The 17,556-nt window shown below is 43.9% G+C and overlaps 1 protein-coding gene across 1 annotated transcript; it reads left to right on the top strand.

Annotated features, from left to right (window-relative positions):
• The first annotated feature begins 946 nt into the window (after positions 1-946).
• Positions 947-9,779, top strand: LOC102564382 (matrilysin). The gene is made up of 6 exons (XM_006272498.4): positions 947-1,107; positions 3,606-3,829; positions 3,913-4,061; positions 6,375-6,500; positions 8,745-8,906; positions 9,553-9,779. The coding sequence occupies exons 1-6, from the start codon at positions 1,000-1,002 to the stop codon at positions 9,573-9,575; spliced, it is 792 nt and encodes a 263-aa protein (XP_006272560.1). The 5' UTR covers positions 947-999; the 3' UTR covers positions 9,576-9,779.
• Positions 9,780-17,556: the final 7,777 nt, after the last annotated feature.

Below are 17,556 nucleotides of genomic sequence, written 5' to 3'. Positions count from 1 at the left end.
GACTAGCTAAAGAACCATCTGTCCTCTTCCACCAGATTGGGAGTACCATTATAAAAATGTGCCTCCAAAAAGAGACTAGGAGCCAAAATTTGACCCGATACAGACAGTGGAACAAAAATTAATTATTTTCAGTGGACTTCCATGGAATTTGATGAGACTAGACACTGGCTTAGGACCCCAGAGATATGGTTTATGCCAGATTTTGCTCTCATTGCTCATTGAGATCTAGAAGGTTGTACTAATATAAATGAGGATAGAACATGGCTCCTTAGTCTTTCAGAAAAACTCCCGAGTTCCCACTGTATTTGTGGTAAAAGACATCAAGATTTACCATAATCTCCTATTTCTACATAGAGAAAAGATCCAGATTCTCATCTCAGTTAAATCTGAAAAAATCTTATTGACTAGAGCAGATTTACACTAGATTTTTGGTAGTTTAGCATGACTGACATTGGGACTTGGACCTGAAAACTGAAAGAGATGTTTTTAAGTAAAATGAAGTGTAGCTAGTTTCAGTCCCACAATACTAATGTTCCACTAATCACGTCCTCTGTCTCAAACAGTACAAGTAACCTATCTGCCAAACAACTGTTGAAATGTGTCTTGATAGCAACAGGGAACTTTGGGGAAGCTGAAATAAACTGAGATTGTATAGTAACTGAATTAATTGACCAAGGTTGAGAAAGCTAACTTCCCTGTGCCCCTGTGGTTTTAGTACCTGCATAGCATGAAAGGAGAGAGATCCAAAGTTGGCTCCTTGCTTTGTTGATATGACCTCACCTGAAGTGTCAACAAAAAGACTTGGTTAACATTTCTTTGTTAACATTTCAGAATAATGACACTATAACAGTATTACAATAATTAGCTAACCTACATATGAGTCATGTAGATGATTACCACATGCAACAATAAGGGCCTATATAAGCACTACAGCAAAGATCATTAGATATGAACAGCCAAAGAATTTCTTTGTTAGCAAAGATACTTTGGTAACACACTATGAAATTCATTTTACTCTGCACTGTACTTTTTCTACTTAGCAGCCTTGGTCTTCCAATACCACTTAAACCAGCACCATGGAGCTCCAGAGCCTTATCACAGATGCAGGTATGTTATAAATGGGGCTGAGTAGTGCAACCTGAATATCCTAGTATTTTACTTTCAGTCTACATCCTAATCATTATTTCTTTTCAGAAAATGTATGGCTTCATTTTATTTTCATTTGTATAGGACTTTAGATATTACAGGTTTGTTTCCGAAAATTGGTAGAGATAGGGTAAATTTTTCAAAAGTAGCTGAAGTAAGATTTTCAAAAGAGATACAGGCCCGTATTTCTGTTATGCACAAGAAGAAAGAAGATAATTCTTTTAGTGGGACTTTAAAAAGCATCTACTATAAGAACAATTTCAAATAATCCAATACATGGGGTCTCTAAAACCAAAGGGCCAAATTCATTCATAAAGTAATTTAATTGATTTTAGGTAGCCTTCTGTCCAATAAAGTTCTATAATATTTCAATAAGATTAAAATAGTATTTTAATAACAACAGGCTGAACTCATCTAGTCATAGCTGTACCCAAGTGTCACAGTTCTGTAAGGAGGAGCGAATCTTTATAAGTATCATATTGGTTTAGAAGTCTTTAGAATCCAATGTCCAACAAAGTCCTGTAAAAGTAAACAGGAGGACCACTTGCACAGGTGGTGCCTAGCTATTACTGGATAGATAGATAGATAGATAGATAGATAGATAGATAGATAGATATGCATATATTATGGAGAATGGCAGGTTATTTCATAGCACTTGGTGAAATAACAGTTAGCCATAAAGATAAATTATAATTATTCATGAGTTAGACATTTATGACAAATATTAGAAAACTTTTAATCTGACCTATATCAGCTTTATTTGGTATAAAACAAGCACCAGAAATATACTTAATTAATAGACTCACCATACCCTTGAACTCTCTCCTGTTTCCTCCTATTACTACACCTGTTGTCAAACTAATACTGCTTTGCATTTGGGGAATCTCAAAATTCTCTGGAGAGTCCATAAATCCAAGGCCAATATTATAAAGTCCTTCTATTTTTTAAAATAAAATGTAGCTTCTTTATATCTTGCTAACAGTCTATAATTTATTCACTGGGAACATATTGGCAAATGACATCTTCTATTTATAAAGTGTCATAAGAGTAATTTACTATGCCAAACTATACATTTCCAGTTCTAAGAAATACAGATAGATGCCTGGTTTATTAATGCTCTTTTATATTGATCTGGTAGAATAAAAGGATTTCAAGTTAGGTATAAATGTCTGTTAATTTTAATGCTAGATTATAATAAAGGGTCTTTAGTGTAAAAAAAGAATCAGGTTCCTAAAACTCCACAAGTAATAATTAATGTATTCATTACCTATATATCTCATAAAAGAAAGCAGAATAGAATTCCAAAGTTTACTTATCTAAAATAAGATTAAAACTGTAGACACAAGCGTAAGTGATTTTATGGATCAAAAAAGCTGAAATTAAAAAAAAAAATATTTGGATTCACTTGAAATGATGTTTGTTTTCCTATAAAATGGATGTGTCTACATGTGATGCTATGTCACTGTAGCATCCACGGGCAAAAACTGTGATGCCGCAACTACGTTACCGTAGCAATGTGCTCCTTCATTATAGCGCGCTGCTACAGTGACATAGCAGCTAAAAATAACCATACATGGCTGGCATGTTTTAGCACGGGCTGTTATTGCGCTGTCATTTAGTACTTTCAGAAGGAAGTACTAAATGATGGTGCAGTAACAACGGTGCTGTATGGCCACATGTAGATGTGCCCAGTGGAAAAAAAAATCAATCTTGAAGCAAAAGCAATATTTCATTAACAAAAAGAGATATTTTGATTCTGAGGGGAGGGCTCTTTCTAAAATTAAATGTAGGTAAAATGTGATATAAAATACTATTTAGAAACTAATATTTAAAATATTTCATCTTGGAGATATTAAATATTAATTTTAGCCTGTATTTTTCCCAAATAAATAAAATGTTCTGCAGAAATATTTCAGCCCTTCATCTATTAAACATATAATTATCAAAATAAAATGTAAGTGAATATTTTAACACCAAGATGATTTCAGAATATTTTTATTTTCTTCCTCTATATCTTCATTTTGTTATTAGAAAAGTACTATCTATGAAATCACTTCCTCTTTTAGGATACTTAGCTGTTGGTTTGTATGCCAACTGAAAAAAAAAATGTGGTAAGAATATCTTTTATATTTGGATATCGTTTTCTGGAGTGCATCATTTTTTGGAGAGCACATCTACAAGCTAGTTCTTTTTCTAGTACTTTAATCAAATGGTCTCAATTTATTTTCCATGCATATTCTTTACCATTTTAAAACTTGATTCTGCAGAGTGCTGGCCCACTGAAACCCGTATCACAAATAATAAGAGTTGAGAGGAATGAGCACCACTTGAAATGATCCTATACTTGCTGATCACATGACTCTTCATGTGTAACTATCACCCTAAAGCACAACTTTAGTATGTGGCATATACAATGTAATGGAGGTGCATACAAATGTTTCTTTTCAATTTTTTCCTAGAATTATCTTGACAGGTTCTTTCCACCCTCTAATAAAGCAGGAGGCCAGACTTTAGAAGAGAGAATTAAAACAATGCAAAGATTTTTCCATCTGACTGCAACAGGAAAATTAAATTCAGAAACAGAAGAAGTGATGAATCAGCCAAGATGTGGTGTCCCGGATGTAATGGATTTCACAACATTTCCTGGAAATCCAAGATGGAAGAAGACGTATTTAACTTACAGGTTTGTTCTATTTCAGCATTTTTTTTAAATTATTTTTTCCATACCTTAAAAAACAGTATTTTGTTTCTTTTTCTTACCTATAGGTTTATCAATTATACACCTGATCTCCCCCGTTTTGTAGTGAATGAAATAATTAAAAAGGCTTTTAAGGTCTGGAGTGATGTAACTCCATTGACGTTCCAACAAGTTTTCTCAGGACAGGCAGATATCCTGATTCGTTTTGCAAGATATGGTGAGGCTGCCTCTGGTTTTCTATAAATTTGATTAAATATGCTTTACCTAACATTTGCAAGAACAATCTGGTTAGACTATATGTCTTCTTCAATCTAAGTGGTTTGGGAAGGTTTTGTCTAAAATTTTCTACTTACTTCTGAGACCATGCACTGAGGAAGGCAAAGATTCTTGAGGGGTAAAAAAGAAAGTGATCATATAAATGGAAATATTATCATAATATAACACAAGGGGCACATCTACAAGAGACACTTAATGGTGAATTAGCATAGTTTACTGTGAAGTAAGCATGTGCACAGTAAATCTCCCTAGTCCCGAATAAATTTGCTACCTGCAAATGCAAGTAGCAAATTTACTCAGCATTAGTAATGGTGCCGTAGTGCTCGTGAAGATGCTTGGCCGGGAGTCAAATCTCTACTGGTCAGCTGTCCATCAGGAGACGGGAGATAGCTCCTTGTCCCCAGGAGCTTCCTAGTGCCAGGGCGGGCTCCGCTACAGAAGCTTGGGTGGGAGCTATGTCTCCCTGTCCCAGAAGCAGGGAGCTCCAAGCCCCCTGCTTCCAGATTGCAATCATGAAGCAGGGGCTGGGAAATCCTTATCTCCCAGTCCCTGCTCCACCATCATGAACAGGGAGTGGGGGACTAGGAGACCCTTATCTCCCAGCATCTACCACCATGGGGCTGCTGCTGGGAGATGATTATCTCTCAGCCTGAGCCCTGCAGTTGTGGGGCGCAGGCTGGAAGACCCTTATCTCCCAGCCCAAGATAAGCATCTCCCAGCAGCTGCTCCATGGTCATGGCACTGGTGCTGGGAGCTCCCTGCTGGTGGGGACTGAGGAGCTTGTTCCCCACCCAGCTCCATAAGCACAGAGATGGTTGTGGGGAAGAGGCTGAGGAGCTCATTCCCCCCACCCACCCAGCCTTGTGAGCACAGAGCTGGAGGGGGAACAGGCTGGGGTGCATGTTTCCCCTTCAGCCTGTTCCCCCTGCAGCTCCATGCTCATTGAGCTAGGTAGGGAACAAGCTCCTCAGCCACCAATCCTCAATTGCAATTGCAATAACAGAGCAGATGCTGGGAGCTCCCTGAATGGGGACAGTTCCTTGCCCATCCTGGAGCTGGCTGGGACCTGCCCCGGACTGAGACAGTTCCCAGCCAGCTCCAGGCTGCATGGGGAAGCATGTGCAGCCTAGAGGTGGCTGGGGACAGTCCTGTTTTGGGGAGTCCCCAGCTGACTCTGGGATGCACATGCAGACTTTCCTGCACAATCCAAGGCTGGCTGGGAACTGCCAGAGTCAGGGGCAGGTCTCAGCCTCATGCCTTAATTGGGTGATCAAGGCATGGAGTTGCAGGGGTGGGGCAGGTCCCAATCCACTGCCCCAATCTGCCAGTGGGTCAGCTACCAGCAAGCTAGCTGCTAGCTGTCCTGCCAGCGGATAGGGGCAGGGGACTGTGACTCCTGTAGCTCTTTCTAAGCCCCATGCCCCTGATCAAGAAGCCAGGGCCAGGAGCTCCCTCCTGCCAGGGCAGGAGGACATTGTCCCCACCCCAGTAGCAGGCAGCCCCCTAGGGCCAAAAGCCAGCTATCTCCTGGTCCGGTGCTCACTGCCAGCCTCTGGGCTAGCACCTAGGGGGAGCCTGAAGCTCCCCCCGGTGACCACAGTGGTGCATTGCAGGGCTTCAGGGAACTGGGAGGAAATCTGCTCTCTAATCTCCACATGTGTAGACACCTACCCAAAAACCCTTACTGGGCACATCTAAACACCTCCCCATGGTGATGAGCGATGTGCTATGTCACTATTTGGTGAGCTACAGTGACATAGTAATCACGTGGGCCGACATGATTGGCAGCTACATCACCATAGCAGTGCACTCCTCCATTTTAGTGCACTGCTACAGCAACATAGCACTGAAATTTAACCATGAGCCACATGCACGATGCAGTATGGATGGTGACTGCACTGCACTTTAGTACTTCCAAAAGGAAGTACTAAAACATGGTGCTTTAGCAACATTGCCATACAGTGATGTGTAGATGCACCCAGTGTGCAGTAGCTTACTGCACAGTAAATCTAGGCTGGAGTAAATTCATGTGTAGACATGCCCAAGGAAACTGAATTAATGTTGCACAGGGAACTCAACCTGTGGTTTGATTTTATAGCCATAAGAGTCTTCCAACCAGGATTGGTGTTTGGTTCTTTTATGTAGTATAACTTTACAATTAATAAAAGAAAACACTAAAATTCAAGGTGTGGAATTTACTGTTTAAAATGCAACATTTTAACAACTAATTATTTTTGCTTGTCTTCAAATGTAGCTCATGGTGATTCTAATCCCTTTGATGGAAATGGGGGAATACTAGCTCATGCCTTTGCACCTGGATCAGGGATAGGAGGAGATGCTCACTTTGATGAGGATGAGCAATGGTCAGAATATAATAGAGGTAAAATCACAAGCTTCTTAATGAATACTTTCAACAACTATGCCTGCATTTTCATAGGTCCCTAGAAAAGCGGAAGGGAGCTTTGAAGGTGTTCTAGTTCAACCTCTTGGTAAAGGCAGGTTCATCCCTATCCAAACCACCTTATACAACTCTATTGTTTAACTTAATGGTAAAACTACACAATCAAGTTTACCACAACCACAAAGCATACCACCCTAAACTGCCACAGTTAAAACAGGGGGACCACAGAAGTCAATGTCCTGCTGCTGCAACGTTATTAAAATATGCTTAAGAGATCCAAGGAAGTAGGCCATGCCCCCCACCATGGAGATGTATGTTTCTGTAATTGGAATATCCACATGTGTCTCTACCTACCTACCTTAGCAGGCATACCATGCCTGGGTTTCAAGAAGCTTAAAGCACTTTTCAAAGGTGTGGCAGGGCACTGTTGGTGCCTGCCACTTTAAAGGTTGAGCCAAACAGCCAGCAGGTGCTTGATTATGGCAGCCATTTTAGAACTCTGGCTGCCCATATAAACAGAGCAGTTTGCTGCTGGCAGACCAGGCAGAAACAGTGCCTGGCTGTATGCAACATGTTGGAGGTAAGGGCAGGAACTTAAGGGGATGGTTTGGAGACTCCTGGTCCTGGGCACAACCTAAAACTGCACTCTACCAGGGATGGGTCGCCTGGTGGGGCATCTAGTGCTGTGGGAGACCCCAGAAAATACCAGGCCAATTACCACCCTAGTGAAAGGCAGGTTGGGGTGCCTTAATAACCCCAGTTCCCACACCAGGTGGGTTACCCCATAGTAGGGCCAAGAAAGTGGACCCAGGTTAGAAAGTGGGCTAGAGGCTCAGATGCCTGACTTGAAACACCCTCAACTGGTCAATGCTGGGGCCAGGACCAGAAGGGTCAAAAAGGTCAGGGGCCCACCATGAGAGATGCCCAGAGCTAAGGGCCTGGGGTTCTGACTGGGCTTGGAGGTGAGGCCAGAGCCTGTGTGGCCAAAGGTCCTGGGGGTGGGCCATGCCCGAGAGGAGGAAGAGGTCAGGGAGCTAGGCAGCCCAGAATGAGGGTGGAGTAGGCCGCCTGATTGGAGGGATCCAGTTGGGGTCTGGACTGGAGGATTCTGGGGCCCAGTGTGGGGCCGTTGACATTAAGAACTGTGGATGCCATCTGTGAGGCTTAGGCTGAGGTGTAGAGAGGAACAGAGCCTCAGATATGCTCCCTGGCATTGGGGCAAGAATGGGCAGGCTCCCGCCTAACTAACATCATAATTATGTATCATCAAGGTGTGGCAGACAAGGAGGCAGATGGTTGGCCTAGAAACAGGTGGGCGGGCCAATGACAGACTGGCCCCAAGAAACCTTTTGTAACAGGGGGCTAAGCAAGTAATCTTGTGTTCGTTTTGTAGAAGAGATCCAGAAAGATTTGAGTGGTTCATCCATAGACAAAAGGGGTGTGTCCAGATTAGTGCACATGTTCAAGGGTCTGCATTTTCCATGGCACAAATAGCAGTGACACATATTTGGGCCATTGCTTTTTGTCCTTGGGCACGCCCATGCACATGCAATCCAGTGTGCAGCAAATTGACCCAGGTGAGGTAGGGAAGGCTGAGGCCAGCACCTGGCCTCAGCAGCCTTACTGGAGTCCTGGGGGCCTTCTGAGGCAGCAGCATCACCGATCTGGCCACATGGAGCCTGGCCAGCAGCCAGAGCGTGGTTCTGGTAAGCCAGGCTCTGTTTTTGGCAGCACATGCTGCTGACCCATGTGCCATGCAGTTTTTATTAGCGATAGGTTTTTTTTGACACTAGGATCTCCTGGTGTCAAATTTTGGCACCTTGCTGCAAATTAGCAGTGCAGCAAACAGGTGCATGTGTGCTTCATGCAGTTTGCGGCATCTCAGACAGCTTTGAGGTGCCACAAACTGTACATGCTAGCTCATCTGGACATGCCCAAGGGGAGCAGGCTGGGGATAGACTTCTTGTGTCCTAACTCCTATGCCTGGGCTCTGCAATATTCTTACTAAAATATGTGGACACAATAAATAGGAGAATTTACTAAAAAATTAAGTGGAAGTGAAATAAAAGTTAAATTAAACAAATGTGAAATTCCACAGGACTTTATCCTAGAGATAAGAAGGATGCAAATTCATCCTGCCTGTGATGTTTAGTTTGGTTGTATGCTGAAAATAATCTATCATGTGTTTAACATGTTTTTTTTTTCTTTTTCTTTATATTGTAGGAGTGAATTTGTTCCTTGTTGCTGCTCATGAGTTTGGTCATTCTTTGGGACTGGGTCATACAAATGTTCGGGGTGCTCTCATGTTCCCTACATACTCTTTTATAAACCCAGAAGCCTTCAGCCTTTCGTATGATGACAGACAAGGAATTCAGAGTTTATATGGTAATGTCAGTGTGACATGTTAATATCAATACAAAAACATTCCTCAACAAAGAAACAGATGTTTGCCATTCTTAAGGAAAGTAATACTCTCCTTAGCAAGTTGACCCACTGATTTCAGTAGCCTTTTCTCATAAGTTACTACTTAGAGTGAGCGAGCTTGTCAAACTTAGACCAGGGCAAAATTTATATACTCTATACTCTACAACATAGCCTTTCTGGGCCCTGAGAAGGACACCTTCATGCTGCAACCAAACAGTGGAGACCATAGGTTTAGGCAACTGGACTTTCAGCATACTTGCGCACTGTGATACACTAAGGACCAAACTCTGCTAACCTTATATTGAGCTGTACCTTCTTTTGCAAACACTACATGGAAATCAGTAGAATTACCAAATAAATCAAATACTGCTCAGTATAGAGATGGCAGATGCTAGCCTATTGAAATCAATGGGACAGCTCATAGAAAAAAGTACTGTTTAATGCACACAAGCAGCAGCAGAACTAACTCTGAAACAGAGAAAATCTTGCCTACAGCCTTACATGGGGCCATTACCTTGCCTGAGGCACTTCAAAACAGAAAGATCAGTAACAATGCAGGTTTATCTGAATTTTTGTCTCTTAATATTTCCATATTTCTATTCTACAGGACCCAAACGTGACAACTTTTAAAGAGCCATCAGGTCTTTGAAAAAATGAACAAGTCACACACTGGAGATGGCATTGTAACAGAAAAGTTTTGTTTCATGTTTTTGGTGAATTAGAATGGCAAAAACGCTGACATTTAGATTCTGCTCGTGCATTTTTACGAAGATTTATAATTTGTTTAAATTTGATACAATAAGTTTGGAAAATAAAAACATAATCTCAATCCTGCATTCCTTTCTGAGCTAAATTCTTTGGGTTGCATTCAGTGGTGGGCTAAGTGACTCCTGGTGATGGTGTGGACTGACTAGGCCCTGTGAGGAAGGAGTTAAAGAGAGCTGCTAGGATGGGCTGGGTTGGCCCTGCCCTGGCATACCTGCAGCCAATGCCATGCTTCTAGACTGGTATAAAAGCCTAGACAGGGGAGGACTCTCAGTGATGACTGAGCCTGGCTCCTGGTCAGATGTCCTCTGAGGAGTGAGCCCTGTGGATTCCCAGGTCAGTGTGTTGTTGTGTCCAATGACCCTACTATGGGTCTTGTACCAGGTATGGAGACTAAGACACTGTTGTCCTTAGCTATAAGCAAGTTTATTGAACCCTATCAGATACAACTCTAAATTAAAAATAAAGCATTCTCAGCAGTTATAATTTTAGAACTGTAGCTAGCCAAAGCAGATGGTCACCACGATATAGCAACTGCAACTTCACTGGTTGATCAGGCCATGGGGTCTTGTCCAGGGGTTCCTGACTCCCACATCGGATATCATGGTTCCAACAAATGGTTAACTTGTCTTCTTGAGCAAGCAAACTCAATGCTAATTTTCATGCTACATGATCAGGTAGATTTGTATGTAGTCAGCTCCAAGGAGTGTCCCAAAACTTCAAAGTGCTGAAGTAACTTGTGGAGTTGTGGACATTAGTTCCCATAAACATCTACAATGGGTGCTCATTTTCCTAAAAATTCTTACAGGAAATACAACACTGATTAGTCACCCTTCCAGGCCTTTAACTGGAAGGAATGAAACCACTTTTTCCATACTTCTCCAGTACTCTTTTTTTAGAATTTCCAATTGATAAACTGTAGGACTGGCCTTATTAACAATATATACCAGACACTTCCATTTAGCAATTAATACATGATCTTGTTCCAAAAAACACCAATACATGACTTTGTCTCCAATATTCTGTTCTATAGGATTTCTAACTCAGCCTAATTGTTTGTCCATTTCATAAATGTTTTGCCTTAATTGAATAGCAACAGCTTGGTGGATATCATGTAATTGTTGTGTTAATTTTAAAGCCCATTGATCTGTGACTGATTTCACCTCCAATCACCCAGACAGGTCAAGGCCAAACCACCATTGTTCTAGGGTACACATTTTTACTTCCAGTCAACACCTCAAAGGGTGTATACCTATGTGAGGTTTTTGTACTCCTTAGGGCCATCAAGATAATGGGAAGCTTTTGATCCCAATCCTTATCTGAGGCCTTAACAACCTTATGAAAATAATCCTTTAGAGTCTGACTGGACCACTCAGCCTGTCCTGAGGACTGAGGATATCCAGAAACATGAAATCTTTGTTTAATTCCTAATATTTTACAAAGTTCTTGCATAACTTTTCCCATAAAATGGGAACACTGATCTGAACCAATTTCTTAGGGAGTCCTCATTGGGAGAAAAGTATATTAAACAATTGAATAGCCATAACCTGTGCAGTATCAGTTTTGGTTGGAATTGCTTCCATCCATTTCGTGAATGGCTCAGTAACAACAATGCAATACAGGAGACCCTCACCATTCATGGGAGATATGTTCTCGTATCCCCCACAAATGGCATAATCCACAAATAAGGCACTGCATTCATGAACACCATCTGCGTTCATGAACATGGTGCCCCTGGCAGATGGGAGTGTGGGGCATGGCTGTGCTGGTGGTGGTGGGAGCACGGCGGCAGCAGCAGGAGCCCAGCAGCAGCAAGTGCGAGGCTCCCGAGGAACTTCTTTAAGTGTATTTAAGATGTGGGTTCGGCATTCGTGAATATTTGAAACTGCGAATGCTGAACCAGTGAATAGAGAGGGTTTCCTGCACTTGTTCCCCCTACCCATTATGGCAAAGGCCCAATATAATCAATCTGAATCCTAGCCCAAGGCCCCTCAGTTCATTAATGTGTGGTAGGGCCCTTTTGAATTTGGGAGTCTGCATTTAACAAAGCACATGGCAAGCAGTTATTACACCAATTTTGCACTTACCATGCCATTTCTTTAATTTTATTTAGGGTGTTTTTATATCCCAAATGATGCTCTTCAAGTGCAAATTGAATTAAATCCATTCTAACAGTTTTTGGAATCACCCACTTCCATTCTTTGTTCTCCTTGTGTTGTGCACAAATTACTTCCTCATGTTCAAATATAATATATTTTTCTCTTTTGTCCTGACCTAAATCCCTTAGGTTTTGAATTTCTTCAGCCCCCTCCTGGAGGGTTGCCAAAGCAAGGGTTAAATTTGGTTCCTTTGCTTGGACTTGAGTAATGACTACACTAACCTGTTCTTCCTCTGATAAAGTTAATAAGGCCACATGGTTAGCCAAGCCATCAGCTTTATTTTTCCAGTAACCTTCTGGAGACTCCCCGCTCATAAGAGTCACTCAGGTTTGCCCAGTCCTTTGTTTTATTAAGCCATATATTTCTTGCCTCTTATCAGTATGAACAACTGACCTTCAATCCCCAGTACAAAAATTATGTGCTACTGAAATGAGCACCCAAGTTACCATAGCTGTAGTAACCCAGTCAGAATCAATAAAAATAGCTACATCTTGATCTAATTCTTCTTGTTGCAAAACCTTCAGAACAGCAGCTGAATGGGGATGAACAGTTTCCACAATTTCTTGGCTATCATTACTTGGACTGCCCCAAAACCTGTTTTTGCTTTTCCCTTCTGATAGTAGCTGGACCCATCTACAAACCACACCTGTGTTTTCCTAAGTCCACTTCCTGAAAAGGTTTACCCCACTTTAGTAACCATTCAATATGTTGGTATTCTGGTAATGGATATTCATGCCCCTCTCCTTCCACTATTAACCCATAAGGGGATGGAGCTAACCCTTTTTCCATTTTCCTTTTTAATTGTAATGCCTTTATTTACCAAGGCTAACATCCATTGGATAAATTTAGGACTCAAAATTATCCCATTCTGAAGTTTTACACATACAATATATTTTAAGGGGAACGAGTAGTTTGAACTACAATTTGACTCCTTCCAGCGATATATTCCTAATGTTGCACTGCCCAAATCAATGCCAGGCATTCTTTCTTATAAGGGGTGAAATTCTGCTCAGGAGAGCTGGAAGTCTTGGATGCAAAAGCAATCACCCTTAATTTTCCTTCTGGTTTTTGAAATAGAGTAGCCCCCATTGGCAGCTTCTCCAGTAGCCAACTGAATAACAAAAGGACTTCCCATGTGAGGGTAAGCCAAAGCAGGACCCTGACCCAAGTCATCCTTAAGGATTTTCAGGGCTTCTGTTTGTTCTGGACCCTGTTTCCACTGATGCTTTTTCTTTCATAGTTTCCTGAAAGGCTGGGACTTTTCAGCAAACATTTCAGTAAAGTCCCAAGAAAAATTTAAGGTACCCCAAAGGGCTCTCAGTCAGTGAGTATCAGGGCCTGGCGATTTCCAATTATTTCCACTCACTGTGCATCTGGACTTTGTCCGTGCTACCCTAGAACCATTCCCAGATACTTCACTTGCGCATGTGCCCTTGGCTTCACCGATCCCACCAAGCGGAGCAGCAAGGAGTGAGGAGCCAGCAGCAGCAAAAAGGTAAGCTGGGCAGGGAGAGGGAAGGGAGAGCCAAGCTGGGCCAGCTGTAGGGAACTGGGAAGGGGTTTTCCTCCCCTCCTATTCCTACTTAGATGTGCTGGGCAGGAGCTGCACTCCCGAGCTGGATGAACAGGCCAGGCAAACAGGCACACTCTTCAAGGGCACACTGGAGTTTGTACAGGAGTTCACGCAGGAGGGAGAGCAGGAGGGGCCTGAAACTCCATGCTTCGGAGTCAGCGGCTTTGGATAGAGTTGTCAGAGTCATCAGGTGAGTGCACATGAGGGTCTTTAGTGGGGGTGGTGACTCAGAGTGCAGCCAGGGACCCTGCCCCAATGCTGCTTCCCACCCAGGGCTTCACTGAGGCCTCCACTCAGATGGAGCCATTGGGTGGGTTGGTGGCACCTGGGCCCCCTGTCTGCAGGGGTTGCCTGGAGGGCCCTCAAGGGCCCAGGGGTAGCGGGAGGGCCGGGAATCCCCTCACCTGTCCCACATGTGCCCAGATTGAGGCCCTGGAGGGGCAGGTGAGGAAACTCCATGCAGAGGTGAGTAGGCTGAGAGGTATCAAGGTGATGGAGGAGGAGATTGATGGGTACTTCCATTCTCTGGAGGTTCACATGCCTGGAGAGAAGGAGGCACAGGAGGGAGTCGACGTGGCTGGATGGCAGACAGTCACCTCGGGGGCTAGACGTCATAAGGCCAGTGCAACTCCCTCAGTGCAGCTGGAGAACAGATATGAGGCCCTGGCATCACTGGCAGAGAGTGCAGCAGTGGAGGCCACTCCCACAGCCACCACCAAGCAAGCTAAGATTGAACCATGCAGCTGGAGATTGAACCATGATGTTGGGTCATCGTGGTGGGTGACTCCCTCCTGAGAGGAACGGAGGGAGCCATCTGCCACCTGGATCCCATGGTGCGGGAGGTATGGTGCCTGCCTGGAGACTGGATTTGAGACATCACAACAAGGATTCCAGACCTGATTAGGCCCTCCAACTACTATCTCATGGTCCTCATTATGAATGAATGATACAGCCCAGAGTAGTCCGGGTGGGGTCATGAGTGACTACATGGTGCTAGGAACCAGGCTTAGAGGATCAGGGGTACAGGTGGTCTTCTCATCCATCCTACTGGTCAGCAGTCGAGAACAGCACCACAGCAATTGTGTTAGAGAGGTCAACCTGCAGCTTAAGAGCTGGTGCCATCATGTGGGGTTTGGATTCCTTGATCACAACCTGCACTTCCAGGATAAGACCTTGTTCGTAAGAGATGGGCTACATCTCTCTCCAAGAGGTAAGAGTCTGTTCTCTTACAGGTTGGCTGATCTCCTACGCTGGGCTTTAAACTAGGCCCCTTGGGGGATGGGGATGTTGACAACAAGGAGAGGCCAGGAATGACGAACCTCAAGCCAGGTGCTGGAACAGTCCAGGTAAGTAACAAGGGCCCTGCTAAGCATCAGAATGGGGAAGTAGCAAGGGCACCTATAGAGGGGTCTAGATGCCTCTATACTAATGCTAGGAGCATGGGGAACAAGCAGAAGGAACTTGCACGCCTGCTTGCAAATAAAGAATTCAACCTGGTTGGGGTAACAGAAACTTGTTGGGATTCCACCCATGACTGAGCAGTGGACATTGAGGGCTACAGGCTGTACAAGACAGAGTGGGGAAAAAGCCCGGGGGGGGGGGTGGGCATTGCTCTCTATGTTAAGGAGCAATATATATCTTCTGGAGTTAATTTGGGCCAGGAAGAAAGGCACATTGAGGTACTATCAGGGGGGTTGGGGTAAAAGGGACTTGGTAGTTGGGGTCTACTACAGACCCCCACACCAGGGGGATGAATTAGACCTAGGATTCTCGAGACAGCATTCAGAGGCAGCGCACTCAAAGGACCTGGTACCTGGTTGTCATGGGTGACTTCCCAGACATCTGCTGGGAGAACCAGGCAGCCAGGTCTGCCCATTCACAAAAGTTTCTAACCTCCTTACAGGACCTTCACCTATCACAGGAGGTATGTGTTCCATTAGGGGATATGCCTTACTAGACTTGGTACTGGCCACAGGAGACGACTTGGTGGGGGATCTGCAGGTGCAAGGTAACCTAGGGGATAGTGACCACCTATTGATAGGGTCACTATCTGGAGAAAGGTGGGGAAGATAACTAGTAGGGCGGAAGTGCTAGACTTCAGGAAGGCCAACTTCAACAAGCTCAGGAGATTAGTTAGGGAGGGACTGACTGGTAAAAGCCTTGGAGAGATGGGAGTCCAGGAAGGGTGGGTGTTTCTCAAGGGACTAATCCTGCAGGCACAGAAAAGGACCATCTCAGTACATATAAAAGGGGGCAAAAAAGCAAATAAACCCTCTTGGTGGAGCAGGGAAATCCAGGAGAGCCTGGAGGGAAAAAAAGAGGCCTACAGGCTGTGGAAGCAGGGGGCTGCCACCAAAGAGGAGTATACCTGCTTCGCTCAAGCTTGCAGGGAAACAGTGAGGAGAGCTGAAGCGGAAATGGAGCTTAAGCAGCAAAAGTCAAGGGTAACAAAAAGTAATTCTTTAAGTACACAGGAAACAAAAAGAAGGTGCAGGGTAACTTAGGGCCCCTTCAGGATGAACTAGGGTAACTGGTAACAGATAGGATGGCCAAAGCAGAGCTTCTAAATGATTTCTTTGCATCCGTGTTCCTGGACATGAATACAAATATGCATCCCATTGGGAGCTTAGGTAAGCCCTGTATAGATACCAACCCACTGACTGTTCATGCTGACCTAGTAAAGAGGCACCTGGAGGGGTTGAATGTATTTAAATCAACAGGTCCTGATGATCTTCACCCTAGGGAACTTAGGGAATTAGCTGGAGTCATAGCGGAGCCACTGGTACAACTGTTTGAGTACTTGTGGTGCTCAGGACAGGTTGTGGAGGATTGGAAAAGGGCCAATGTGGTCCCTATTTTCAAGAAGGGGAGGAATTAGGAACCGGGTAACTATAGGCTGGTTAGTCTCATCTCTATCCTTGGTAAGACCTTTGAGAAAATTGTTAGGGATCACATTTGTGGGGGACCAGTGGGTAAAATGATGCTAAGGGGAAATCAGCATGGGTTCATAGCAGGCAGATCCTGCCCAACTAACCTAGTTTCATTTTACGACCGGGTCACAAAATGCTTGGATGAAGAAATAGAGGTAGATGTTATTTACTTAGATTTTAAAAAGGCCTTTGACACAGTGCTACACCTAGTTCTTATAAATAAACTAAACAGTTGCGATGTAGATTATTACACAGTCTGGTGGGTAGAAAATTGGCTTATGGGATGCACTCAGAGAGTGGTGGTGGACGGGTCAGTTTCTACCTGGAGGAATGTGGGCAGTGGAGTCCTCCAAGGCTCTGTCCAGGGACCGGTATTATTCAATATCTTCATTAGTGACTTGGACAAGGGAGTAGAAAGCACCCTGTCCAAGTTTGCTGATGACACCAAACTATGGGGGGAGGTACACAAACTAGATGGCAGGGAGTAAATCCAGGCGGATTTGGACAGGCTGGGGAAATGGGCCGAACAGAATAGGATGCAGTTTAACAAAGATAAGTGTCATGTGTTGCACCTGGGGAGAAAGAATCATCAACACTCCTACAGCCTGGGAGGTATCACTCTAAGTAGCATGACTGCGGAAAGGGATCTTGGAGTCATAGTCAACTCAAATGAACATGAGTCACCAGTGTGACAAGGTAATAAGTAAGGCTAACCACACTCTTTCTTGCACAAACAGGTCTAGGGAGGTGATACTTCCCCTCTATGTGGCATTGGTTAAGTCACAGCGGGAGTACTGCATCCAGTTTTGGGCACTGCACTTCAGGAGGAACGTGAATAGCCTGGAGGGGGTTCAGAGGAGGGCCACTCATCTGGTTAAAGGCCTACAGAAAAAACCCTATGTGGACCGATTGGGAGACCTGAATCTCTTCAGCCTCCACAAGAGGAGGCTGAGAGGTGATCTCGTGGCCGCCTACAAACTCGTCAGTTGGGGGCAGCAAGAAATAGGGGATACAATGTATACCAGGGTGCCTGTCGGGGTAACTAGAAATAATGGCCACAAACTGGAAGAGAGCAAATTCAGAATGGACATCAGGAAAAAATTCTTTACAGTGAGGGTTGCCAAAATATGGAATAAGCTTCCAAGGGAGGTGGTGCTGTCTCCTTCCTTGGAGGTGTTCAAAAG

Source organism: Alligator mississippiensis, chromosome 1, assembly GCF_030867095.1.
Source record: "Alligator mississippiensis isolate rAllMis1 chromosome 1, rAllMis1, whole genome shotgun sequence".
NCBI lineage: Eukaryota > Metazoa > Chordata > Crocodylia > Alligatoridae > Alligator > Alligator mississippiensis.
Note: the sequence above shows the minus strand (reverse complement) of the source record. Positions and strands in the feature narration are given on the sequence as shown.

Excerpts from the sequence above, each read along its gene's own strand:
- LOC102564382 (XM_006272498.4), top strand. The coding sequence starts at position 1,000 with ATGAAATTCATTTTACTCTGCACTGTACTTTTTCTACTTAGCAGCCTT. Across the intron at positions 6,501-8,744 it reads ATGGTCAGAATATAATAGAG|GAGTGAATTTGTTCCTTGTT; the intron begins GTAAAATCACAA and ends TTTATATTGTAG. Across the intron at positions 8,907-9,552 it reads AGGAATTCAGAGTTTATATG|GACCCAAACGTGACAACTTT; the intron begins GTAATGTCAGTG and ends TCTATTCTACAG.